The 27,955-nt window shown below is 40.1% G+C and overlaps 2 protein-coding genes across 4 annotated transcripts in view; both read left to right on the top strand.

Moving 5' to 3' along the window:
- Positions 1-10,052: 10,052 nt before the first annotated feature.
- slc35g2b (solute carrier family 35 member G2b) lies at positions 10,053-15,019 on the top strand. Its single transcript, XM_057824587.1, has 2 exons — positions 10,053-10,291; positions 12,081-15,019. Exon 2 carries the CDS (start codon positions 12,107-12,109, stop codon positions 13,355-13,357), a length of 1,251 nt encoding a protein of 416 aa, XP_057680570.1. The 5' UTR covers positions 10,053-10,291; positions 12,081-12,106; the 3' UTR covers positions 13,358-15,019.
- A 531-nt stretch (positions 15,020-15,550) lies between these two features.
- The window catches only part of nck1b (NCK adaptor protein 1b), a 31,466-nt gene continuing 19,061 nt past the window's right edge, over positions 15,551-27,955 (top strand). The window contains exons 1-2 of one of the 3 annotated variants that reach the window (XM_057823915.1): positions 15,551-15,569; positions 26,994-27,046. The gene's annotated coding sequence lies outside the window, so the exon portion shown is untranslated. Of the gene's footprint in view, positions 15,570-16,059; positions 16,298-26,993; positions 27,047-27,955 lie in introns of those variants that run through there. The other 2 variants (XM_057823914.1, XM_057823916.1) reach the window with 2 other exon arrangements.

Raw genomic sequence — 27,955 nt, 5'->3', positions numbered from 1 at the left:
TAACTCATTTACACATAAAACATAATGCATGTACAAAAAAATATTTGTGACTCTGCTGATGCCAACAATCAGGTTAAAAAAAAAAAGGTACACAAAAATACTAGTTCCTGTGAGGAATGCGACATAATAAAAGATGCTTTATTCTCAGCCTGGGATTCAGCACATTAAAACTGCCGCAGTGAGTCAGCTTCGCTCCAGTAGCTTCATTCTTTCTGTGGAACACAAATGTATGACCATGAAGAAAAGCAATATTATTCTTGTAATATTATTATTGAACTCTATTTTTCTTATTTTCGAACAGGTAGATTTTTCTTTCTATTAATTTGAATGTCATGGAGCAAATATAATTCCTAAATCAAGGCTCTATGATCTGTACTTAAGCACAGTGTGAGTACTTTTGCCACCTCTGTGCATGACAAAATGAAAAATGTACTTTAAAAAAAAAAAAAAAAAAGCTTACCGGTAACTGCCATCATTAATGCTTTAATTGGGTAGATAATGTAAAACACGACACTGGCTTGGCTTAACTAAACTATCGACCTGTCATCACCCAGCATGACTCATGCATCATTTGGCCTAAGCCATCAATGTCGCTCTTCCTCTCCTTCTTGAGCTCACCTCTTTCGTTACACCACCCAAACACAAAAAGCTTAAAATCCATGTGACCCGATTACCAAAATGTATAGAGCTATGTCGCTTCTCACACAGCATCCCAGATGTCACATTTTAGCTGGCCGTGCTGTGTTCCAAACCTCCCCCGTTGACAGCTGCCTGCTTGCGTGAAGCGCACCCACATTAAACGGGGCCCTAGAGACAGCCAATAAGAGGCTGTAAAAAAATAAATAAAAAAAGCAAGCGGCTCAGCCATGCTCAGGTTGTAATACAAAGAGGAACTGAGCCAGAAACAAGCACTTTGCTTCGCCACTTCATCAGCGAGTCAGTGCAATTCTCCATAATGAGGCCGTCTATGTTGGGTGTGCGTCTCACCTGTAAAATGGTGGAAAAAAACACTTAACCAAGCATTTCCTAGTGCACGCTGTCATTGGAAATGCACCTTTTTCTCAACTTACTGGTGTCAGTAAATGCCAATAAAATATGACAAATGCTATTAATTTTGCATTCACTCGTTTATAATATGCACCCTCATTTTTAAAATTATTATTTATTTATTTATTTGCAAAAATATGCTTACTAAACAGGATAAATTACAGTAGTATCTTAGAGAAAAATTGTATTTGCCAACCCCTCTTTGCTGCAATAGCTGTCTTAGTTTGAAATATTAAACTCCCAATCATTTTAGTTAGTGACATGTATAGGTTCAAAAGGTTCAAATTCATTTAAAAAATCAAATACGGGAACAAGTCTTTTTTTCATTTCTATGCATGTTCTCCAAGAAGTGCACACGCTTTACAGCTAATCAATAAAAGTGAGAAAGATGCACTATTGATTGGCTAAATCTAGCTGGTCAGCCTTCTTCGCATTCAGTTTGTACTACTAATCACATCCACTAGAATGTACCATTTTCAGCCATCATTCACCCCCCCCCCCCCCCTTCTCCTTCTTACTTCCTGTGATGTGATCCATCTGGTTGTGCCACATGAAGATAGAAAAATGAGAACAAACAAACACACACACACACATACAAGATGCATGTGTTTGCATTGTGTGCCAATGTTGACCTGTTCCATCTGGTAACAAAGCAGCAGAATGAGATAATGGCCTTAGGGCGGTCAGTCAATAACGGTTGTGGGCTACCTTGAACTGTGTGTGAGCATAATGAATGCCTCCTATAGTTGTGGTAGTGGTAGTCAGGGGGTGGTCTCCTATGGTGGTCTCTCACTTGATTAAGATATTGGACTCTAATGGAATTTCCTGTACACAAAATTGTAAATTACATTAGAATTTAAAGGAAACCCAATTTGTAAAACATGCCTTAGCTGCTGAAATATGAGTAAAGAAATAGGAGTTGTGTCACACACACAGAAAGCATAATACAGTGCCCTCCATAATTATTGGCACCCCTGAAAAAGATGTTTTTTTAGCTTCTAATAATTTTTTTTAAAAAATTCAAATAATATGGGACCTTAATGGAAAAAAGGAAAAATCGAACCTTCAATACAATTGCATTCATTCAGTGGGGAAAAAATGTTCTTTTTTTTTTGAGCTTTTTGGCAACAAACACTCTAAGTGGGTCTGGCGTGCCACGAAAGATGCGCATGCTGAAAAGCACCTCATACCCACTGTGAAGTATGGGGGTGGGTCAGTGATGCTGTGGGGCTGTTTCGCTTCCCAAGGCCCTGGGAACCTTGTTAGGGTGCATGGCATCATGAATGCTTTGAAATACCAGGACATTTTAAATCAAAATCTGTTGCCCTCTGCCCGAAAGCTGAAGATGGGTTGTCACTGGGTCTTTCAGCAAGACAATGACCCTAAACATATGGCCAAATCTACACAGAAATGGTTCACCAGACACCAAATCAAGCTCCTCCCATGGCCATCTCAGTCCCCAGACCTTGTTTTGTTGGCAAAAGGGGGTTGTACAAACTATTAACACCAGGGGTGCTAATAATTGTGACACACATTATTTGATGTCAAATAATTTTTTCTTTATGTGGGATTTTTTCCGCACTGAATGAATGCACTTGTATTGAAGGTTGGATTTTTCTAATTTTTTCCATTAAGGTCCCATATTATTTGAATGAAAAAAAAATATTAGAAGCCAAAAAACACATCTTTTTCAGGGGTGCCAATAATTATGGAGGGCACTGCACCTGAAACTATTATGCCTAATAGATAAATATAACCATGCATAGCAGTGCTCTTAAATTGAAACAACTTACAATGTTTGAAATATTTGAGGGAGAAAAAAATCTGCAAATACTGGTCCTTCTAAAAAATTAGCACATTGTGATAAAGTTCATTTTCTGTAATGTCCTGATAAACATTAGAGTTTCATATATTTTAGAATCATTACACACAACTGAAGTAATTCAAGCCTTTTATTGTTTTACTATTGATGATTTTGGCAAAAAAGTCAAGAAAACCCAAAAATCCCTATCTCAAAATATTAGCAGATTTCATCCGACCAATACAAAAAAGTGTTTTTTTACACAAAAAAGTCAACCTTCAATTTATTATATCAGCTATGCACTCAATACTTAGTCGGGAATCCTTTTGCAGAAATGACTGCTTCAATGCGGCGTGGCATGGAGGCAATCAGCCTGTGGCACTGCTGAGGTGTTATGGAGGCCCAGGATGCTTCGATAGCGGCCTCAAGCTCATCCACAGTGTTGGGTCTGGTGTCTCTCAACTTCCTCTTCACAATATCCCACAGATTCTCTATGGGGTTCAGGTCAGGAGAGTTGGCAGGTCAATTGAGCACAGTAATGCCATGGTCAGTAAACCATTTACCAGTGATTTTGGCACTGTGAGCAGGTGCTAGGTCGTGCTGAAAAATGAAATCTTCATCTCCATAAAGCTTTTCAGCAGATGGAAGCATGAAGTGCTCCAAAATATCCTGATAGCTAGCTGCATTCACCCTGCCCTTGATAAAACACAGTAGACCAACACCAGCAGCTGACATGGCACCCCAGACCATCACTGACTATGGGTACTTGACACTGGACTTCAGGCATTTTGGCATTTCATTCTCCCCAGTCTTCCTCCAAACTCTGGCACCTTGATTTCCAAATGACATGCAAAATTTGCTTTCATCTGAAAAAAGTACTTTGGACCACTGAGCAGCAGTCCAGTGCTGCTTCTCTGTGGCCCAGGTCAGGCGCTTCTGCCATTTCCAGCATACGCCTGGAAATTCTTGACTTTTTTGCCAAAATCATCAATATTAAAACTATAAAAGGCTTGAACTACTTCAGTTTTGTGTAATGAATATAAAATATATGAAAGTCTAATGTTTATCAATACATTACAGAAAATAATGAACTTTATCACAATATGCTAATTTTTTGAGAAGGACTAGTAGGTGAGTTTGCCAAAGCCCCTACAGCAAATTCAGATAAATGAGCTCCTCTTTCATACTAGAGTAAATTTGTGAGTAAATGTAACTGGGATGAGATTGTTTCAGTGAAAGTACATTTAGCGACATTTGGTTTTGTGGTGTGCTGTTGGATTTCTGTCATATAATCCATGCGCCGTCCTCACTGAAAGTGTAAATGAACCAGTGATGGCAGACAAGTCTGCTGTGTAATGTGTTCCCATGAACATTTTGATGCCTCATTTTTAGCTTGTATTTTGTGTGTCGCGATGAGTTTGTGTAGGGGTGTATGTTTTCTTACATCGCCGAGAAAAGCAATGAATGTCAGATTGAATGTCTGAGTGAAATACACTCGCTTTGAAGCGGAGTAATGGGTCGATAAAAGGGTGAAAGCGCGCCAGCAAATACAATATTCAGTGTGGGATTTCAGAAGGTACACAGTGTTATTCCTCCTTTTTCAATTGACACTAAATGCTCAAATTTTCTGATTATGTTTGTCAGCAGTGTACAGTATTAATTTCAATTAAAAATCCATAAAAATCTAATTTTCTCTTTTGTGTATTGTCTTTTTATGTTCTTTTTTGTGATTCTACAATGAAAGGCTACCACTAATTGAAAAGTGAGAAAACACTGTAACCAGAAAGCAGGAAATATGTGCATATGTTTGATATTAAATTCATTTTAACATGCAGTCGCTAATGTAAAAATGCCTATACAGTCTATCATACGACACAAAGCATGAGTAGTTTTACTTTATTTTATCTCTAATTTTCAGTGGTTAAAGCAAGCATGTTATAACCATAAATAACACCAATTTCCAAATTGACAATACGTAGCTGCCCATGTACCACCATAATGACCAACATGCAGCGGTATGAAAAAGTATCTGAACCTTTTGGAATTTCTCACATTTCTGCATAAAATCACAATCAAATGTGATCTGATCTTCATCAAAATCGCACAGATGTAAAAACAGTGTCTGCTTTAACTACAACCACCCAAACAATTATGGTTTTCATATTTTAATGATAACATGTAAACAATGACAGAAGGGGGAAAAATAAGTAAGTGAACCCTCTCTGTAAGGAGACTTAAAGAGCAATTGAAATCAATTTTTACCAAACAATTTAAGTCAGGTGTGTGCCCGAACACTGATGAGTGGTTTAAAGCTGCCCAGCCCACTATAAAACACAAATCTGGTAAGCATTGTCTTGATGTTCATAATGGCTCAGCCAAAAGAGCTGTTTCAAGACCTGCGATCAAGGATTGTTGATTTGTATAAAACTGGAAAAGGATACAAAACCATCTCTAAGAGTCTGGATGTTCATCAATCGAAAGTCAGAGGTTGTCTGCAAATGGAGAGAGTTCGGCACTGTTGCTTCTCTCCCAAGGAGTGGCCGTCCACCAAAGATGAAGCCAAGAGTTCAGCGCAGAATACTCAGTGAAGAAAAAAGAACCCAAGAGTCTGCTAAAGACTTAAAGAAATCACTGGCACAGTCCAATATTTCTGTGCACACATCAACTATATGTAAAACTATGACCAAGAATGGTGTTCATGTGAGGACTCCACAGAGGAAGCCACTGCTGTCTAAAAAAAACAAAACATTGTCGCTTTTTTAATGTTCGCAAAAAGGCACTTGGACACTCCACAGAAGTTTTTGGCAAAATATTTTGTAGACTGATGAAACCAAATTTGAATTGTTTGGGAGTATCACACAACGTCATGTTTGGAGGAAAAATGGAACAGCTCACCAACATCAATACCTCATCCCCACTGTAAAGCACGGTGGAGGGAGCATCATGATTTGGGGCTGTTTTGCTGCCTCAGGGCCTGGACAACTTGCAATCATTAATGGAATAAGGAATTCAAAAGTTTATCAGGGTGTTTTGCAGGAAAACCTAAGGCCGTCTGTCAGACAGTTGAAGCTAAAAGCGGATGGATTCTGCAACAAGACAATGATCCAAGAAGTAAATCAACTTCAGAATGGTTTCAGAAGAACGAAATACACGTTCTGGAGTGGCCAAGTCAAAGTCCGGACTTGAACCTAACTGAGATGCTGTGGCATGACTTAAAGTCAGCGGTTGATGCCAAACATCCCAGGAATCTGACTGAACTACAGCAGTTTTATAGAGAAGAATGGGCCAGATTTCTCCTGATCGATGTGCCAGACTGATCTGCAGCTACAGGAAGCGTCTGGTTATTGCTGCCAAAGGGGGTGTTACAAAATATTAAATGTGATGGTTCACTTACTTATTTTTCCCCCTTCTGTCATTGTTTGCATACTACCCTCATTAAAATAGTAAAACCTATAAGGGTGGTTTTGGTTAAAGCAGACAGTTTTTTTCATCTGTGTGATTTTGACAAAGATCAGATCACATTTGATGGTGATTTTATGCAGAAATGTGAGAAATTCCCAAAGGTTCTTATACTTTTTCATAGCACTGTAAATACAACAGCGTAATAGGTTTTATCCTATTCATAAAAATAATATTGATGGTTAGCCACTGTTACAAAAGCACAGCTTGAAACATCCAATTCAGTTATTCTTTAGCGCACCACGAGGGGGAACCTGTATATCAGTAGTGGTACACATACTACTATACACTTTGTGTAGTAGTGCTTGCTTTTATTCCACACTCTCTGATGATGCAAGTAGAAGCTCTGCTCAAATGAATTCACATCCCATCCTTTCCTGCGGGACAAAATGTATTTAAAAAGCTGTTAGACCAGTGCTACAGAAAAGGTTTAGTTCGATTTCATCAGAAAAGAAGAAAATAAATGAACAGCAACAGAAGCTGAGCTCAATTATAAATTATTCTCAGATTGTGCCACTCTAATGAGCTGATAACAGTGCAGCGAGGGGGAAAAATGGAAATGTGATTTTAAAAAACATTATCTGCTCCAATGGTTGCAACTTCCATTAAAAATAAATCTCAGAATTGTAATTACTTAATCACTGTCTGACTAATCTTCTTAGCATTCCTGCATTCGCATACAAGTGTTAGCTACAGAATCTGGTTTTCAAGCTCCCTTTCTTTGCGCTTATATGGCGGGGTATAAATATCAACATTAAAAAAGAAAAACCATCTTCACAGAGGGATTGCTGGAATCCTCCTCCCTTCATGCATTTTTAAAAAGGCCCCATTTAGAAAGTGCTGACTTCTGCCTGCATGTACTGTATGAATCATAGTATCAAGTCTAAAGGGATGATCCATATTTGTCATTCGCCCCAAAGTTTGCATTTTGGTGTACCTTTAGTCATAATCAAATACAAAAACTCAACTATCTCCTTTACTCTGTGGGAAAACTCAACCACAATATTTATCCTCAATTAAAGTGTCCAGATGTTCAGAAAACACCATTGTGTCCTTGTGCCCTCCTATCTTTTTATTATATCACTTAAGCTTATCAGTTGGCTGCAGGTCAAACTAATTACCTGAGCTCAGACTGCTTCACTTTGTGCTAATGGCATTTTGATGCTTCTCACACTCTTTGTTCTGCAGTAATTTGCAGTACAACTGAATTGATTTTGTGGCATCATAAAAAAAGCGAACATGTTAAAGGAATTTCGAAAATGTTAAAAAAAAAAAAAAAAAATCGCTCTTGTTCACAGGTTAAATGCTTTCATTTTTATCCAACTAAGACGCAAAATAAATATTGTTTCTGTTGTAGATTAAAAAAAAAAAAAAAAACTCAGATGGTTTGGACAGCGACAATATGCTATTTCGAACTTGGAATATGAGTACATTTATCGCAACAAGGACATCCTTGTTGGTTATTCAGTTTCACAGAACCAACAATAGCAGCTAATGACAGACACTATGACGTTTATCACAGTCAGTTTCTCGTCGCACTGGCCTGGGGCAGAAAATGCTTTATCTAATTTTAGTGCTTTCAACCTCCTACTATCAATAAATTTATGGATGGGCTTTCATCACTGGAGCAGTCTACGCACGTCAGCCCGTCAATATCCTCCGATAAATATTTTCATCTCTGCTCTTAAACTGATGAATCACTGACTTTCTCAACATATCTCCTTTGTGATGGCAATAATTGAATTGGCCTCTTGAGGTGACTTCACCGCTTCACCTAAATCTGATCCCATTAGATTTGTTTTAATTGTGTCTGATGAGAGGATTATCTCAATCACTTCAGGATGTGACGCAACATCGGAAAAATTGGGAGACAGGCTGACGCGACCACTCCACAATTGTCCTTTTTGATTAAAATTATTCTTTCAATTGACATGAACTGTATTGTACCAACTGGTTGTGAAAAAATACATTTAAAAATGGGTGTTTAAAAAAGCCACACTGCTTAAGAAAATATTCCAACAATTGTCACGTCATAGTTGTCATTGCCAATTGCTAATCAAAACGGTAGTGTTGTATGCTGCAGTTGAATATAGAATAGAAAAAGCCCTTTATAGTCATTATACAGTTATACAATGAAATTGTGGAGCATCTCCCCTTACAGTGCAGGACAAGTAAAAATGTCAAAAGTGATTTGCAAATATAAAAGTATACAATCTAAATAAATATAAAATGTGTATGAGGTAGTCCTATGTTCAGGCAGTGCAAATAATCGAAGTGAAGTAGCAGCAGTTGACAATGAAGGCATTGGAATATTGCACATTAATATTGCACGTAAAGAGTATTGCACTTGGAATATGTATGAATAGAAATGAAGTAGCAGCAGTTGACAGTGCAGGCATTGAATGAACATTGTACGTTAATATTGCATGTAAGTAGTATTGCACATAGAATATTGCATGTAAATGAATATTGGACATTGGGTGATGTGTTGTTACATATGGCAGTTCAGGGTAGAGATGGCTTTAGCAAAGAAACTTGTCCTCAGTCTGTTTGTACTGGCTTTTAAACACCTATAGTGTCTCCCAGAGGTGTGCAGTTTAAACGCCTTGAAACCAGCTGTCCTTGAGGATGTTTGATCCTCTGTGCTGCCTTGACTGTCCTCTGAAGTCTCACACTGTCTGCGGCAGTGCAGCTCCCGTACCAGGGAGAAATGCAGTATGTTAGCAGGCTCTCAATGAATGAGTGGTAGAAGGCCAGCAGCAGCTTCCTATCCAGCTTGTTCTTCCTGAGGACTCGCAGGAAGTGCAGACGCTGCTGAGCCTTTTTTATAATAGCGGTTTTCTGTCCATGAGAGGTCATCTGAGATCTGGACTCCCAGGAACCTAAAGGTGTGGGCCCTCTCCACACACTCGTCATTGATGTACAGGGGCGGCGGGTCGGTACTGTTCCTCCTGAGGTCCATGATGACCTCCTTGGTTTTGGTGGTGTTCAGGGCCAGATTGTTGTCTTAGTTTGTGGACTCTCTCTGTAGACTGCCTCATCTCTCTGTGAGATCAGTCCAACCAATGTGGTGTCATCAGAAAACTTGACGATGGTGTTGCTCCTGTGAATTGGACTGCAGTAGTAGGTGTAGTAGCAGTACAGGAGGGGGGTCAGCACGCAGCCCTGTGATGACTGGTGAGCTGGTGAGGGTCGAGTACGGAGGGGAGACTGTCCTTGATGTGCCGGAGAACCAGCCTCTTGAAGTAAGACCAACATTGGAGCAATACACTCATTTGCATTCACATAACGACAGTTAAACATTACAGTATATTTAATTTCATGATCAAAAAACAGAATACTGTACCTAGAGGTATTTACTATGGCTTACAGCCGACCTACATTGCATTGCTGTTGCTAACCAAAACGGCAGCATTTGTTCAACAGCCTGTCCAATTGTCCACGATAGTCCTTTTTATTACGCTTTTAATGACACTCTTAAATTACATATTTCTAAATATTTACATCAGAACGCTTTAAAAAAAGAAAAATATTATCACGGACACTAATTAAGATGTCCCCCATTGTGGTACTTGTTTTTGAAAAATCTCAACTAATCACACAATTGCGCCATATTTTTGTCATCAAAAAGTTCCCAACCTCCAGGTGGTCCAGGTAGCACCACAGGAAAAGGAGGGGCCACACAACGACAACCCCCCCTTCCCCTGGTCCGCCCCCAAGCCATTCTCCATCCTCCATTTTCATCAGCATCATCAGCAGCAGATCCTCAGCTTCATCCTCATCTTCATCATCCCTGAAGAGCTCCACGTTGAAGAGGAAGAGGAGTGCGCGCACCCAGCGGCCAGAACCCCCCGCCCTCTCCACCTCTCAGACGCGCGCACTACTCCACTCCAATCGTCGGAGGGGCTGAAGATGGAGAAATGGCTGTGGCGAGAAATGACGCCAAATCTTTTATGACGCCCGGAGCGGTCTAAAGAATACAAGGTAAGGTATTTTTTTCGCCCCCTTCCAACCACCTCACAAAAATCAAAATGCAAAGATAACAATTGTGCATGGAAAATGTCTCTAATTGACTCTTGACTCCTCCTAGAAAGCAAATGCCTGGTTTTGTTATTATTGCAAACCCACCGGGCCGACATCTTAATAATTGGATTTTGAATCGTTTCTAAAACAATGAAAATTACTTAGTCTCATTAAGAGTAATCAATAAATGTCAACGTAATAAAAGCTGGATCTGAACTGTACTGTATAGTAGGCGAATAATAGCATGTGCCTGCCCCCTTGTGGTCTTGATGCTGAGTTTATCAAGACAGGACCATTAATGATAATCAAAAGAAAGAGGGAGGCTCTCATGAGCCTTTTACCCTTTCAATCTTTTTTATTTATTTTTCATTTTCATAGCATTGCCATGCAACAAATGGCCCACATTCGTGTTGTGCATGTGTGTGTGTGCAGCGGTTATGTAATGTCAACCCCCATCACACTGAATCAACCTCAACACTCTTATGTGAGGCTCCCTGTTATACACTGCGTACAACACACCGCAATATTATGACTATTAATGAAAATTTAACAAGATTGTGCGTTCAAATTTTCATTGACCCATTCCGAAATGTGTTCATTTTATTAATAAGGGGTAGAGCCATGTATAGTTATTAATCGGAAGTTTACTCGTGTAATATTGTCCCCAGCATCAATGTCGCCAGTTGACACAAAATAAAACATATTTTTCCTCATGAGCACGAAAGAGTCTCAAGAACCTATTTCCCAAATGGGACAAGAAAGTTAGCTTAATGTGGTTTCAATGAAGCAGATATTTTTGGTAAACTTCTTGCACTACAGGGAAACCTCCTCAAATGAGCCAATAGGAATCAAGTATCATGGGAAATTGTGAAAAGCCATGATTTTTAGGCCATATTTAGGCCATGCATAGTCTCAAAAGACTCTTGATAATTATTGATTATTTGGAGGATTTATCATGTTAAATGGCTGGAAAGTTTATTTAAAAAATAGCCCTTGATAGTTGATACCAGTTTCACCAATCACTTCCAGATTTTTATGAATATGCCAGTCATGATAAGGTACAAAATATCTTGAGGACACTTGCCTGAAATTTAACACGACGTTGGCCATTTTGGTTAGAAACTGCCATTTAAGATTTAAGTTGGGAACCGATTTGTTGATTCACTATTGTAAGTTACCAAGCAGTGGTATTGAATTGCACTGAGAGCTGTTCTTAAAATTTGGGTGACCTTGTTAAAATCAAAATACATTTTAGGAAAAATTCTCAATATGGTGCAGCGCAATTCCGCGTACAGTAATCCACAGTTTATTTGCATTTCACTATGTATTAACAAATTCACCTATTCATGTTTTTACACGTTTTCAAAAACACCATTAAATACTATGAGATGAAGCTAAAGAATCAAAAAATTAAGTAGACACTTATGAGTGGGCCACAACAAAATGATGGCGAGGTGCATCTGGTTGCATTTGGTACATGCATTTTGCATAATTTGTTTTTTTAAGTGTGTCAGCAGCTGTGCTATTTTTTGTGTGTGGGTGAGGTTGCACACAAAGAACACAAGAAGAAATATGCAAATGTATTATGGACTAATTTAGAAACCATCAACAGAGATGAGCCTACTGCAATCAGAATCCCCTCCACATCCAACCTAATAGATCAATTTACTCATTAATAGAATGGATTTTTTTTCAACACTGAAATAAATTGAAATCCCATTAATTTATTCCCTATACTGCATCTCTTCAGGTTTAAGTTTGGATACTTGAAGAGAGATGGATGTGTCGTCACCCTCTTCGCAGTACGGCTCCAAAAAGCGGGTCAAGATTCACCCAAATGCGGTGACAGTGAAGTACGCCACCCACTTTCCTCAGCCGGGTGACGAGGGCTATGATGACGCCCCCTCCTTTGAAGACTTTGGTGCGTTTGCTGAATCCAACACGGGGAAGAGGCTGGTGTCTGACAGCAAAGGTGGGAGGACTTTGTTTGGAACTATGGAGACCCAGGCCAAGCCACCCAGCGCCCCGCGGGACAAAGGGGTCGGCGGCCAGTTGGCCAGCTTTGGCGAGGCCAACGTGCTTGCCTCCAGGGTTACCTGGACAGCCCTTTTCGGGGCGGCGGTCGCTCACGGTTGCGTGGCATTGATCACCCGTCTTGCAGCGGACCGCTCAAAGGTCCCCTCCTTGGAGCTGCTCTTTATCCGTTCGGTGATCCAGGTGCTCTCCATCCTAGTAGTCTTTTACAATCATGAGGCGCCCTTCGGACCCAAAGGCTACCGGTTGCGTCTTTTCTTCTATGGGGTTTGCAATGTCATCTCCATCACGTGCGCCTACACCTCCTTCGCCATTGTGCCGCCTAGCAATGGTACCATTATGTGGCGAGCCTCCACAACCGTCTTCAGCGCCGTGCTGGCATTCCTGTTGCTGGACGAGCGACTGGCGTACACGGACATGGTCACGGTGGTAGGCAGTGTGTTCGGCCTGTGCCTGGTCATGGTTCCTAACGTGGCGGACGAGGAAAAGTCCAGACTGGGCTTTTGGAAAGAGGCGTTTGGCTACACAATGACTGTGATGGCTGGGCTGACGGCTGCCCTTTCCATGATCGTCTACAGAGCTATCAAGGAGCGTGTGAGCATGTGGACAGCACTCTTCACCTTTGGCTGGACTGGCACAGTCTGGGGCGCGTCCACCATGTTCATCATGCAGGAGCCGATCATTCCCCTGGATGGTGAGACTTGGGGCTATCTGATTGGGATCTGCATCTGCTCCACCGTGGCGTTTCTGGGCGTCTACTACGCCCTTAACAAGTTCCACCCGGCCTTAGTTAGCACCGTGCAGCACCTGGAGATCGTAGTGGCAATGTTCCTACAGCTCATTGTGCTGAGAATGATACCTTCGGTGTACGACGTGGTCGGCGGCCTGGTCATCATGATCAGCGTTTTCACACTCACCGGGCTCAAGCTGTACCGGGTGAGCAGAGCCGTCAGGCAGGATTACCAGGAGATCCTTGACTCGCCCATTAAATGAGTTATTTGTCTCAGTCCTAGTCGTCGTTGTTTACAGCAGTGGTTCTCAAACTGGGGTCTTTGGATCCCTGGAAAAATCTGCAAACAGGTCATGAATATTTATTTAGGTTGTAATGGTCAAATTACATCATTTCCATAGTATTTTGGTGTTTATGTTCAGTTAGCGATGGGTGAAATGAACATTTTTTACCTCTGGAAGGGGTCCCTCGACCCACAGAGTTTGAGAACCCCTGGTTTACAGTGTTTGCTTGGTTGTGCAATTCAAAGAATGTCTGTGCCGTCATCTGATGATTTACTTTGTATCGTCGTGCCAGTCTTAAGAGGCGTGCCAGTCGTGTAACTAATGTCTTAATAATTGTACGTGAAATGAAAAGTGTGACACGGTGATCTTTCTCCCCTTTCTGATGCTTTCAAATTGTCAAATGTTCGTCAAAGAGGAAAAAAAGTTAATGAACATTGTGGGTGACTATTGAAGGAGTCGTATTATGCCCACAATTTAAAACGGTTCTAAGTGTCTTAACATTTCTGTGACATGCCATATTTTAATACATTTCGGGTAAGAGGTTCTCAACATTTTCCTGCAATTGACATTGGTCGACACACTGCTGTTTGCGTTCAAACTCATTCAATACTAGTTCCCCGAGGCTACTATAAAATTAGCCTTTCCTGTGACAATAACATGTTGCCATCTGCTATTACCAAGGGTTGTGAGTCATGTTACCTATTGCGGAGTCAGGTGGTTTGTACTACTTCCCAGAGTTAATGTGATCAAGTGAATTGCAGACGGTCCTAGGTTTGCAATGGTCTTGACATTAGACATTTTTATGTTATGAGCTATTTTATGCAGCAGTGGAAGAATACATGATAAGACTTTTGACTTGTTCTGAAGACAGAAAGCCAAAGGTTTTTTTATTCATTTATTAATTTTTTTTAGACTACCTACAGTCGGCACACCACTTCTCAAATGCCAGGTTTGTAAGATAAAACAAGATTAGACTGTGATAAATCACGACTGCAACTTATTGTGTCTCTTATTGAGCAATGTTGTGTTTGCAACATACCTTTTGGAATTATGACAAAAATGTTCGGGCTTTCATCACACTGCAATAAAATTTCAAAATTCTATGTGGGGAAATGTTTCTTAAATAGCAAGAATCAGTCATCTTCAAAAGTGGGTGTTTTTAATTATTTATTTATTTTTACCAACCACGCCGTCAGAGGGCGCTAAAGACTTTTTAAATTTTTTAAAATTTTTTAATTTTTTTTATAATTAATAAACTAGTTTGGGACTTCTGGTGCAGGAACTTTATTGTTTAATAGTTTTGAAGCCAATACTCCCCCGCCCCCATTATTTAGATATTACAACTATGCAGCTGAATGCATTTATGTCACACTGCATTTTTATTTGAACTGCTGCAGCAGTCATAGCACAGATGATGAATGTTTGCATTTTTACACAGGCGCACACATACAACATATAGCATTTACTGTTTGTTAGAAAATAATCGGGCTTTAAATATTTACAGTCACGATGTAAAGTCTCTCTCAAGGCACAACTTCATTTTAATTTGAAATAAACACTGTCACATTGCATGTTCGCTATCTTCAGTGTTGATCACCCCATATCGAAAGGTGAATAAACTTGAGAAAAAGAACAAATTTACTTCCAATAGATTTTTTTGTCTCTTTCACAGTTTGGAGTCCCTTGGAATTATTAAACGTTTTTTTCAGTGGAGCTTTTTAATTGAGAACTCAGAAGTTAATAACGGTGATTTGTATGGCGTGCAGTACATTGCAGTGACTGCTTACCCTCAAATACACACACACACACACACACACACACACACACACACACACACACACACACACACACACACACACACACACACACACACATATATATATAATTTATGTGCAGTACATATTAATTGAAGTATTCTTCTTTACATCTATGTTTAAGGACTGCATCACGTAAGGCACTGTGGCATACATTAATATTAAACATAACGTTCATGAGTAAAATTCTTAAGCCTGATGTGATATTTTATTAGATGCACCTGTGTGTATAACAGCATCATCTGCCTCAAGTCTTGTTTTGGGCTCTGAATACATGAGGAGAAGGCCCCATCTGTTTGAACAGGAAACAGATTGCATCGTGCAAGCAGGCTGCACAACCTTCCAAGCCCACACTGCACAGTATATGCGACTGTCTGGTCTGTATACACACAAGTTCATTCAAAAAAAGTGGATGTAAAGAAGTACCGTCAATTTATTGCACGTAGTCTATATTTTGTGTGGGAAATCCATATCTCAGCTATATCTACAATTGAAGAGATGGGGGAAATGATGCAGTTAACTTGTGTAATCCTGTCTCAAATCAGTGATGCTGTTTTCTGCATCATCAGTTATTGAATGATCGTTTATAACTTCTGTTTTCAAATAAGACAATTACTTAAATGCTCTTGATCATATAAATACTCAACGGTTCGGATTATAGAACGGAGGCGGACGTGTGTGGCCTGCAGCCAGAATTTTGCCTACCACTGCATTCGCTCATGCCTGAGTACACAGTATTTTTTCCAATTTTGTGCAAAACCATCAGGTTCATGGAACTCCATCAGCAGCTGTCGCGTATTTGACCTACAACCCACTCAGCCAATCGGAAGAGCGTTCATCTAGAACTAGCCAATGGCACGAGGTGTAGGCGGGACCTGTGTCTGAACAGTTTGCGGTGAAACTAGCTAGTTAGCCTAGCATAAGCTAACGCCGCGGAGCTATGCTGGCATATGTACAGCCATGCTACATCCAACGGCGGCTAACGTAGGTCCTTGACGTGGAAAAATCTTTAACTTGGCCGCGCTCCGGCGACATCACCAGCTGTTTCGGGAAGCGCTGCATACAGAGAGAGATAAGGGAGAAAAGTGGCCGCCGGCGAAAGAAGGTAAGGCGTGCCTTGTAAAATCAGTGGTGCCGCAGTGAGGCTTGTTATCGAGAAGAGCCCCGAGGCGAGCTCTTTTTCACTTCACCGTACGTAACCTCACATCGCACAGTGGCTAACCAGAGGCTAGTCTCTCATGACTCTCATAACCGTGTACTATTTTTACAAACAGCAGATGGATTGTTCTTTCAGCAAAGCAGTGCGACGTGCTACTTGAAAGTTAGTCCAGATTAATTTGTTGTGCACACTCTAAACGTGTCTCAGTGTTATTGCTGAAAAGAAATCAGGATAGTTAGCATCTCCGAATGTGTTAGCATTTTCTAATGTGAGACGCCCTTGTTTCATGAATAATTGCAAATATGTGTTTGTGTCATTGTGTAGTCTCATTTTTCTGGGCAAAAGTACGCATGTTAAATGTAAGGTCGTAATATTTGGATATTTCTCGAGATAAAATAGGAATGTGACAAAGTTGGATTATTTTATTTTTATTTATGATTTTTGAAGATGTAAAAACACATTTTTAAGATTCGAATTGGACATTGGGGAGGCCTATTGTAAAGAAAAAAATGTGTGGAACAAGCGTATTTGAGATTGAATTTGTAAAATAAGAATAACAAAGTAGTTTTCTAGTTTAGTTAAATATTTTGGAAATACAGTAGTTCTGTTTACACGACAACCCCCCCCCCCCCCCCCCCCCCAAAAAAAAAAATCCATTACTCAAGAATTTCACATTGTGGGACATAAAGCTCAATATACATTTTGCGTTTGCATCAAAAAATTTCGTCGTCTCTCGTTTATCCGAATCTGGGTCGCGGGGGCAGCAGCCTCAGCAAAGAGGCCCAGACAGCCCTCTCCTCAGCCACTTCCACCAGCTCATCTGGAAGAATCCCAAGGTGTCCCCAGGCCAGCCGAGAGATATAATCCCTCCAGCGTGTCCGGGGTCGGCCCCGGGGTCTCCTCCCAGTTGGACATGCCTGACAAAAATCAAAAAAATTATCGGATTTCTATCAACGTATGCACGAGGCCAGGGTCAAATTTGGAACAAATCAGAATTGCACTGTTCACATTGCACAAATAATTAAATAACACGTCACATATGGGTAAAAAATATCTGGATATATACATGCCGACACATTATGTGACATTAAAGATGGTTGTGTGACTTGTGTCGAGTCATTGATATTTATTAGCGAATACAATTTTTGTGATGCTGGACATATACTGATCTCAGACCACACTATTGAAGACCATTTTTGGGCAGATGAACACGTCGTGGAGACATATCGACTGTGGTGGCCGATGCCTCGAGACTGGAGGTGCCGATTGCTTCCTATAGGGTAATATTTTCATGAACAGCCAGTCTGGCTTCATTTGTCAGTGGTCACATGATATATTTTTTTGCAAATACACACTTTTAACACGACACTTCATTTTACATGCCCAGTGTTGCTCGACACAAGTTTTGAAGCCCCTTCTAATTTGGCTCATCGATACTCGTCATGCAATTAATTGCTACAGACTGCGCTATCCGCCGTCAATGTCTTCTAAATGATTTACTGATTGAGGAAGTGCAATAGGCTTCGTCTGAGTGTTAGATGGGGGAAAGAAGACAGACAATATTGCAAAGGAGCAGAAACTATAGTGTTCCTATTTTGTTGGCTTTTTTTTACCTATTTCGAGCATATCAGCATTTATTTGCTCCATGCGCGTGACATGACTGATGTCACGTTTGTTATCCAATGGCTGCACGTGATTGGGTTTAAACATTATTTTCTCTGTTATCATGGTTTAAGTAATTCATTATTTGCATATTCAGATTCTCTGAGCAACCATTTTCACAAGAAAATAATGTATACTAGGTCTTGTCTGTCCTTTTAGTTAGAGGAATTTCAAAAAATCGATTATTACATGCATCTCGATTCGACATGTGACGATTCGATTACGATTCATAAAGGCTCAAAAACGATGGATTTTCCCTAATAACTTTATGACAGCCGCTTGTAGCGGAATTAAATTCAAGACACGTCTGCCGCCCGGACACCTTTAACGGACGCACGCACGTTATAATGGATGCTGCATGTAACTGAGTGAGAGCTTCTCTTTTTCAAAAGATGGGAAAATAAATTTGTGTATGAGACAGGCAGGCACAGAATGCTTCTGTGCGCACGTTATTTTTTTAGAGCGAGAGGGAAGAGAGATAGTTCGTTGCTCCTCGTCTTTGATTTCCAGCTGTAGTTTCAAGACATGTCAATTGAAAAATGTCCTGAGTGTGTTGCTAAGGCCCGTGTGCGTCTATAAGAGGTGAGTTCACAATCCCTCTTGTACTGTTTAGCCTTTATTGTTGTTGTTTTTGAGGTGTTAATAGTTAGCGCCGAGTGCTAAGCTAATTAGCTAATTCGCTAACGTGTATTTCATATGCAGAACGTGTAAAACCATGATTAAGTACAGCGGTAACACTACAAACAGTACAAATAGTACAGGAATCTGTGAAAACAAAAGTATATTGGTTAAAAGAAGGCTTATTTCTAAAGACACTTTGTTTCCAGAAATGTGGAATTCATTCCACCTGTGTAAATTTTATTGTATTGTCGAGTAAAATAAGTACTCCCTTTAAAATGGTTAATGTTTTTGCACTTTCTTGCAAAAATAAATAAATAAAAAAGCAGCTTAAGGGCAGCTTTTTGTTTTATGGGCATGTTTCCATTATTCCCGTTGAATCATTAGGATATTTTAAATAAATGATGGACAAAAATTTGTTTGTCTACTTCATTAATTTGTAATCTACGATGCATCAATAATCGTGATAACAGTGATCATCATCAATACCGTGATCATCATTCAAGAATCGAATCGTACCACCCTGAATCTTAATCCAATTGATTCGTGGGGTGCCTAAGATGGCACACCCCTGCTTTTAGTACACCCATTCAGACAGAATCACATGCGCCCATCCACCCAACACGCACATAAACACACAGTTATAGGCTGTGTAATTGTATTTGTATCTGCCTGTTATTCATTATTGTACGTGTGTATTTTGATGTATGTTATTGCACTTGGGGCCAAAGCCCGAACACCAAAAGTGTGGGTGGGTCTGCCCAGTCATACAGTGTGCGTAATTATTGTATCACTGATTGATAGGCCTCTTGAAAGTCTCTCATTATGTTTCTAAGTGTCGGTGAGGGACATTTGCACGTATGAGTTTAGGATGTCCTAAACATGATTGGTGAAGACCTATGTGAGTGTTTTTGTTATTTAATTGTACAATTGCCTGTGGATTAAATGGAATGTCTAAAGGAGACGTACCGTAATTTTCAGACTATACACTGCTACTATTCTTTCTAGTTTTTAACCCCGCAGTTTAGAATCCAGTACCGTTTAATTCAATGCAGCTCTTCGTGTTTTTTTGGCTACAACAAAAATACAAAAGGGTCACACCTGTGAGGGGTGTGAGTGTTTCTGCTTTACAGTCCTTCTGCATGCTACTGTTTCAGACAACTTAGGTGGTAGCGACCAGACACTTGAAAGCAGCTCTAGCCCTTTAGGATGTCTTACTGATCAAACTCTGCATGGAGTGTCACTGGAAAGTCAAATGTAGCTGCTCGGCTGTGTTTTCTTTGTCTTTTTTTTTTTAAGTGGCCTGTTCCATAATTCACTATTTCATAACATGACAATTCATAACTACATGAATGCTTCATTCAGCGCAACGTGTTGGCACTGCAACAGTGAGGCTACACCAGCACGCTTTTTTTTTTTTTTTTTTAACTTTAATCTGCATTCACCCAGAAGCCCATGTTGACTCTGACGGCAATATGCTTTGGCTGTTTTGATTTTTCTATCTGCTCATGACTATCGTGCGACAGACTCTTTGTATTCAAGTGCTCGCCTCCTCCCCCATCGGACTCCAGCAGCCCAAAATCCATCCCAACTGTGCTTATTGGTGACAGCCCAAAAGGGGAAAAAAAGTTAATGTGGCTCAAAATTTCCACAGTCACATGACAAGCTGGAGACGCGCTACTCTATTAAGTGGCTTAGGAAAGTTTCCTTTTCAGCCATGTGTTTTGTGTGATCTCCTTTTTTCAAGTTTGAAGGCTAGCATTTTCCAATTTTCATTTATGCTTTTCATAAATTTTAAGTTTTATACTGCACTTAAATGCTTGAAGGCATAAAAATAATGTGAATATTAATAGTAAACATTGAAGGTCACCTGAGAGGAGTCAGAAATAAGGTAATAAATAACTTATCACAGTTTAGCATTTTTTTCATGCATGTTCTTTTAGTATTTCCTTTTAATCTAAATTTTACATTTTGTCTCATCCAATATATTCTTAAAAAAAAAAAAAAAAAAAAAAACAAGATGTGGGGACTTTCTACTCTAGTTTTCTTTTTGCTTGCATAAAAGTTCTAATTTTGCGACAAGCAATTTTCATTTCCTCCTTTCAGCTGTGTTTTCCTTTATTGACTTGCAGTGCTTTCTTGCCACTGACTTGGTGTGAAAATGAGGATCTGCTTACCAAAATGTGGTCACTCGAATTTTCACAATGACGCTGCTCATTTAAAATCGACTCTGTGATTGACCCATCATGGTATAGTGCTAAATTATGACTGTATTTTCTGAGTTTTGTTTCACCAACATGCAACCTGGAATGCCTTCTGCTCTCTAGATACCCTTACACAAGTTCTAACATGCGTCTCTCACTGACTTCCTTTTCCCGAATGGCTTATTTAGTCCTATTGTGACAGCACCTGAGGGCTCGTATTTTCTAGGGTGTCGGAAGCTGGTGTATAAATTTCAATAGTCGCTGTCTGCTGTTATCAACATGCAGTTTTACGAGTGATCTACTGTTTTGATGGCAACAATTGCCTTTTGCAGAAGGGTGCTTGTGGAGTGAGGAGTTGGGATGGGAATTTTGATTAATTTCCCTGCCAGCTAATCTGATTTTATTTGCGACTAGTCTATAAGTAAGAAAACTCGCAATATAATACAAGTATTAAATAAAAAAAATGCAAAAGTTTTGCGTATTTACGAGCTATTTTAGCCCAAACATTCAGCAGAAGTTTATTAAAATTCTATTGATGTAACAAAAACTGACTAAAGCTAAGCAATTGAAAGAAAAATATATTTCTGGTACGTTCGCCAAAACTTCCCCAAACTTTGTCTCACTGTCCCATCCTTCGTGTGTGTGGAGGGGTGTGGGGGACCGCATTTCTTTCAGACTTGTCTGGTGTTGGCCACTCGGGACTCTGTGCGTGGAGGGCAGGGGCGGGATTTTATAAACTGGAAATTACATCATTTTTGGTCGGCATTGGCAACAAAGTAAACTACACATTTCCAAAGATGGACAATGGGCTGTCTCTTCCTGTGTTCTAAGATTTAGTAGCAAATTAATTTAGTAATGTTTCTTTCCGTTTTAATTTTGCTATGTTTTCAGTTTGCCTAGTTGATAATTGCGATGTTTGTTTACCGCTTTTCATCTTAATGCGAAGAAAGAGGAAATGACGATCGTCTCGCCATGATATTTACGTTGTCAGCCTTCGCGCTGTGACCGGGAAATTTAGTGGCTGCTTTCATGCATGGCGCGTCCCGGTGAAGTCCTGGACATTACACTATGACGCGACCCGGTTAATGTCAGTGTCATCTTCATGGCAGTCGATCTGGGAAATTGCTTTCAAACATAAGGGCTACTGAAGTTCAATGCATGTCTCAAAGGGGCTAATGATGCTGCGTTTAACGGACTAGTAAAATGCGAAACTTTTAATTATGAGTAGGCGGTTAAACGATTAAACAACTAGCCGCGCACATCCCTGGCAAGGAGAGATTGGGTGTTGTGTGTTAAATTAATGGCTTCCCTAATGAAAACGAGGGTGTTAAGTAGCTCGACATCACAAGAGCAAAACATTCTAGTAATCTGTCTTTGTAAGGTTGCATTAGTCATCAGGGAAAATCCCATCTTGTCAGTGGCGTTAATTTGATGAGGTCATCCTAAGGCCTGTTTTGTGCTTGGGTGTAGCCTAAATCCTTGTGCATTGCAAGCAAAAACAAGTACAACAGCTAGCAACTCGAATAACACGCTGGATGGATTTGGAGGTTCCACTAAAGCAAGGTGGGGTCTAAAGAAACAGGTCTTCTTTTACATCGGGCCATTGTGTTCAGCTATAGCCTCAAAGCTTTGTGTATCAAATACTTCATTTAGTGTGGCATCATGCCTCTTTTCTAGCCTGCTGTTCTCCTAATGTCGACATGGTCACATTTCCCTACACTCATGTTTTTGAATGTCTCGTCTGTGGTCGCCATGGGCACATCCTTCGTTCGTGGTCTTTGTTGTAATGAAATGGGAAGTGAAAATGTTGCAATATGATTTTCTTTTATTTGAGCAGTTTCTGATGAAATCCAGCCGTTTACCCGAGTTTCGGACTAATAATCAATTTCACATTAACAATGTGATCGTAGCCCTAGTCACACAGCTGGGGAAAGTGGGTTGCACACCTAACTGTCACCGCGTTTGAATGACAATAATTGAAGAGGATATATATATATATATATATATATAACTTAATTTTTTTTTTTGTGTGTGTGTGACTAAGTCCTTGTGGTAAATTGTAAGCTTATTCTGTGTACAGTAAAGCTTACAAACTCTGTCGTTAATCACTGTGAATTCCCACCGTCTGTTTTGGGTCATTCTACACTGCAGGCATTGATCCCAAGAGCTGTTTTGACACAGCCATTAGTGCTGCTTTGTTTCTCTGCTCGAGACTTCAAAAATACACTTTTGACATGATCACAGGAGCACTGATGTAAAAGTGTCTACTGGCTCTGAACCCCTTTTGAACTGAGCCACGAAAAAAATGGCATTTTGCATCAACACAAAGGAAATCTGAACTTGTGTGGTAGGTCAAGGCTGAAGTCTGTCAGAATGCATATTCCCATCATTCGTTCACCACTCTTTCCATGCTTCCTGTCTCACAGCTGGCCCACCAAGTATCCCATGACCCCTTGCTGTGATGCTGCTGTTTTGTTTTGGGAGAATCTAGGACAGCCGTGATGAGATACAGTCCCATGGGCTTCAGTTGCCGCAGTTCCATGTGAAAAGAGCTCCATCACACTTTCATGAGACCGTGGTAAGAAGACTTGTGGCTAAAAATCGAGGATTCGGTGTAAGGCTCAGGAAGTGTCGCAGTGCCAGAGGCGGCAAGAGAGCGTACAGAGCACATTCCAGAAGGCGAGAGCCCTGTGATTTTAGCAGGCTGTCACAGGGATTAGGTTACTGTCTGCTCCTGTGAGCTCATGCTGTTGCTGTGTCAGTCATTGCTGCAGCAATCTGGCTGTGCAACATTACGACCCTCCCTACACCCCCAGACAAAGATGGATCTATATTTGTCCCATTAGGCTTCAGGCATACTTGTGACATCATTTTACTAAACCCGTTTTAAGACAGTCAGGGTCATTTATTGAAATCCAACACTGTTAGATCGTTTGGCCTGAGATCTCCTTTAGCGTATCCATATGTGATGCATGACAGCATTGAATCCACTAGGTCTGCTTTTTATTGGGACACCAGCTTGCGAAATGAACATTTCTGGCTTTATCTATCGCTTTAACCTGCAGCAACCCAGATTGTGTCTGCAGATGTGGGTTTGCCGGAAGTGGTCATGTCAGTTTTTTCAGATTGTGTATTGTCATAATCGTCTCTATCTGATGAGCTTCTTTAGCAACTTTTTAACATATACACAATTTTCTGTGGTCATGTGGACATTTTCTGTCATGGTTAAATTTTTTTTTTTTTTTAACGGTGTTTATAAATATTAATCATGTCTATCTTTTAACAATAAATACTTTGTTTTAATGCTTGTTAGTTAGATCTGTGCTTCTTAATTAAATGTAAGGCTTGCTATGACAAAGTAACGCTATAGTTTCGTTCACATTTTCAGAGTATTGTTATTGAAAACGTTGTAAAAAAAAAAAGGTGTAATTTTTTTTTTTATTTAAACTTTTCCAGCCCCCTTTTTAGTACAAAGGACTGGTGACTGGAAAGCCAGTTGTGAGCACTGTTAGCACTGTAGTGAACACGAGTGGATTACTGATAATCTCAATGGGTGACCCGTCTATGACCCACAGCTGCTATCACGACATCGGATAAGTTGGCCTCTGTCAGCTTCCTACTTAACTGCGAGCTTTGTCACACAATATGTAAAAGTGTGACATAATTAGCATTCTTTGGGTGACATGACCGGAAGGGATGCTTCAGTTGATCTTGTTAAAAATAACAAGAATGTTCCTTTTATTTGTTGGTCTTTGTCACTACCTTAACTTTACAGATGTAAAGGGGGAAATGAGAGCCACACTTAACTAAGGAAAACCTTTCATTTGCCGCCACTTTCGACCACCTGTCCACTGCCCCATGTGGTCAGGCCGCCCATGTTGACCTTCACCACAAAACAGCAAGTCCTGTTTTTACTATACATTCTTCTATATGTTATTTTCAGGGAGTCTGTTCCAATATATATAATTACCTATTTTTCACAAAAGTCCAAGGCCATTTTATTTGAACCACTGACTTAGGACATCTTTTCCTTTGTAACTATGGTCCCCAAGTAAGTACTACTGCTTGTCATACCTGGTAAATCTTGGTTTTCTCTCATTGGCTTGCCTTTCTAAATAAATACAACCTCTTACAGCAAGCTTTTACAAGTTTCCGTGAAGGAAATTGTCCAAAAGGTGGTGGTAATGACCTCATTTCAGGGATGATATTGAAATATGTAAAAACAAAAAGGTGCAAAGAAAAATATTCCTTCTGAATGTCTTATATTCAAGATTTTTTTTTAGGGGTTAGGGATTTGAATACTTGGCTAGATAAGTAGATTAATGCTACGAGGTTTATTTGGTCCGTAGTTTACAGTGCGTGTGGCAAGTGGACCGTGGATATGACACCGTTGCAGCAGTTTGACCTGTCTGCCCTGGCGTTTAGGGCTTTGGCTCGGCAAGCGGCCTTAGCTGTGCAACTAAACGATTAGCTCGCAGCATCTGTTGCAGGTTTTTTTTTTTTTTGATCCACCCTCACATCTGCATGGCTGCAAGTTACTGCAGAGTTAATGTGCAGTTTAGCCTCCCTGCGTGCCAGGGCCCTCGGTAGCTAAAGGGAAGTGAGATTGTGGTGCCGACTGGAAAAAGGAAATTTGTGGAAAGCGTTGTTACTTTCGTTCTTCTCTGAGGGACTGTTAAAAAGAGAAAAGTATGGCTGTAAAAGATGTGGAAAAATGTTGCCAGAGAAGAAGCGGCACATTCGGCACCCAAAAAAAAATCAGCATTGGGTGTGATACGCAATACAATAAAAGATGGACACCAGTCATTAGCCGAAAAGAGGATGTGCGTATCTTAAAGAAATAACTTGGAAACTTTGAGGGATCAAAGCATTGGATTAAACCCTGTGTGATTTTTAACCAAATCCTTGCCAACCAAAGACTTGCTGTTCAATTGTAAAGACCACTAATAATGAGCGTCCCTTTCCTTTAAACTTTGTAAAGTCAGAGCTTGTTTGGGCTTTTTGGTGTAAGGGTTCATTTCTATTAAGAATTTGTATGTCTGGAGGCACTGTTTCCTGGATGAAACAAGGGCAATATATACCTCAACACCTCAAGATCTTGGGGAAGGCTCAACCGCAACTTTGTGATTATTTATTTATATTACCACTCATGGCTAATCGTGCTGAAAATTGGTTTAGCTCCCTGTGGTCCTTGTGTTTGCCAAGGATCATGTTCGGGGCTAGTCCCAGAGCCAGCTGCAGTTGAAACCGAGACCGACACCATTGCCTCAAATGAAAAGTAAACCAAAAGCTCCCGATCAATGAGGTCAGTGTCTGGTTCCTTAAGTCGGTCTCTAGGTTAAGGGTAGAACCAACAACCATATAGTGGCAATGGTGAAAACAGCTGCTTCGATGCTTCTTTGCTCTCGCCGATGCTAACCCAAACGCTTCACATTAGTGCAGCTTAGCGGCACTGATGGTAGAATTTGTCATAAGACTAGTGATTGAAAGTTGCTCTTTGTTTTTAGAGGATCGTAGTGACATACTTGGAGAATGCCTGGGGAGTGTTGCTGTTCTTGTGACGAGCAACATCCCTACCTATCTAAGCACGTCTTAACTCACAAACACAGCATTAAGCGTTTACGGAAAGCAAAAGTCCAACGTTTAATTTGAAACACTCGTCCCTGATCACTTTTATGTGAGAAATTGCTAATGGAGACACATTGCTGGCACAAATGATCATCCAAACTGCTCCAGTTTGAAGTAAGTTTTATATGCAACACAATGGACGATCGTTGGATGTTTCCTTAGGGGAAGAAATCCTCACACTAATTATCAGAAAATGTCAATTCTAGTGGATTTCTTTGGCAGCTTCTTGTGTTGAAAGTTGCAAACAATAGTCGTTTATAACTTGTTTCAACAACACATTTGGCCAAAGGAAATTAGGTCTGTCGAGAACAAACTTTGGCAATAACAGCTGGAATATATTCAGCATTCTGCTCTTCTGGTCTCCATTGTATTTAGACAAATCTTGAAGTTTATGTCTGTAACATTACTAATGTTAACACTCAGACTCCGGAGACGGAAAATAGACAGTGTTGCCCAAATTCCCATAGAGAACGTTACGGTCTTCATTTCAAAATCTTCTGGCATCAATATTGTACTTTTTCTTTTTTTAGGCCAACAGTGAAGTGTCAGAGCCCTTGGGGACGTCAGCTTTGATGCAGTACAGGTACAGCTGCGACCATTTCAGTCAAATCTTGTACAGCTGAAAAACAAAAACGACATTGACGTTATGGACTCATAGTTACCTAATGTTTGTTCAGAACATTAAAGTCACTGTTTTGAAAGAAATCACCACACACCACATGGTTATTGGTCCAAAGTGCCAAACCAATTCAAGAGCATTGCAATAATACCCATCACATTTGTTGTCACGGACTATTTATTTGGAACAATCACACTTGTTTTTATTTATTTATTTATTTATTTTTTATTATTTATTAGCAAGATTTTGTCTGTGAAGTTGTTTCTTTCTCTTTTGGCTTTATTATTTTTGCCCTGCAGGGAAAAAGCTGTCTGGGCTTGTAAGCCTCTTAAACTGTTTTTATTTGCATATCAAACTATTTATTGAACTGTAGCAATGCTTGAAGAGTGAGTTGGGCCGAATATGGCTGACTGGAGTCTTAACTTAAGTCTTAAATTTGAGTGATCACTGTTCTGGTCTGTGACTGTGGAAATAAGGTTGGACCTCAAAGCAGACAACAACCGAGGGATGCATTCAAGAGTTTATTAAATGCAAACAAATATACATGCGACCGAAAAGTAAGAAAAGGGGAAATAACAAAATGGGTCGGTGACCGTCTGTCGACGGGGATCAATAATACTAACCTATGCGGTTTGCAGAGAGCCAATAAGACAACAAAATAAACACACACAAATACCTGCAAAAGGTATAGAAATTCACAACAAGGGCGGCAGATGAACAAGTTAGCAAATGTATGAGACTCGTGACATAAACAGTACCTTATTGTACCTCACAGTATCTTATTTTTTACTTTATTGATATTATGTGTTCTGTCCTCACTAAATGTGAAGCTGTTCAGCTTTACAGACAGCAATCAAGGCAATTGTGCTTTTT

Source organism: Corythoichthys intestinalis, chromosome 20 (assembly GCF_030265065.1).
Source record: "Corythoichthys intestinalis isolate RoL2023-P3 chromosome 20, ASM3026506v1, whole genome shotgun sequence".
NCBI lineage: Eukaryota > Metazoa > Chordata > Actinopteri > Syngnathiformes > Syngnathidae > Corythoichthys > Corythoichthys intestinalis.
This window is presented reverse-complemented; position numbering and strand designations above follow the sequence as displayed.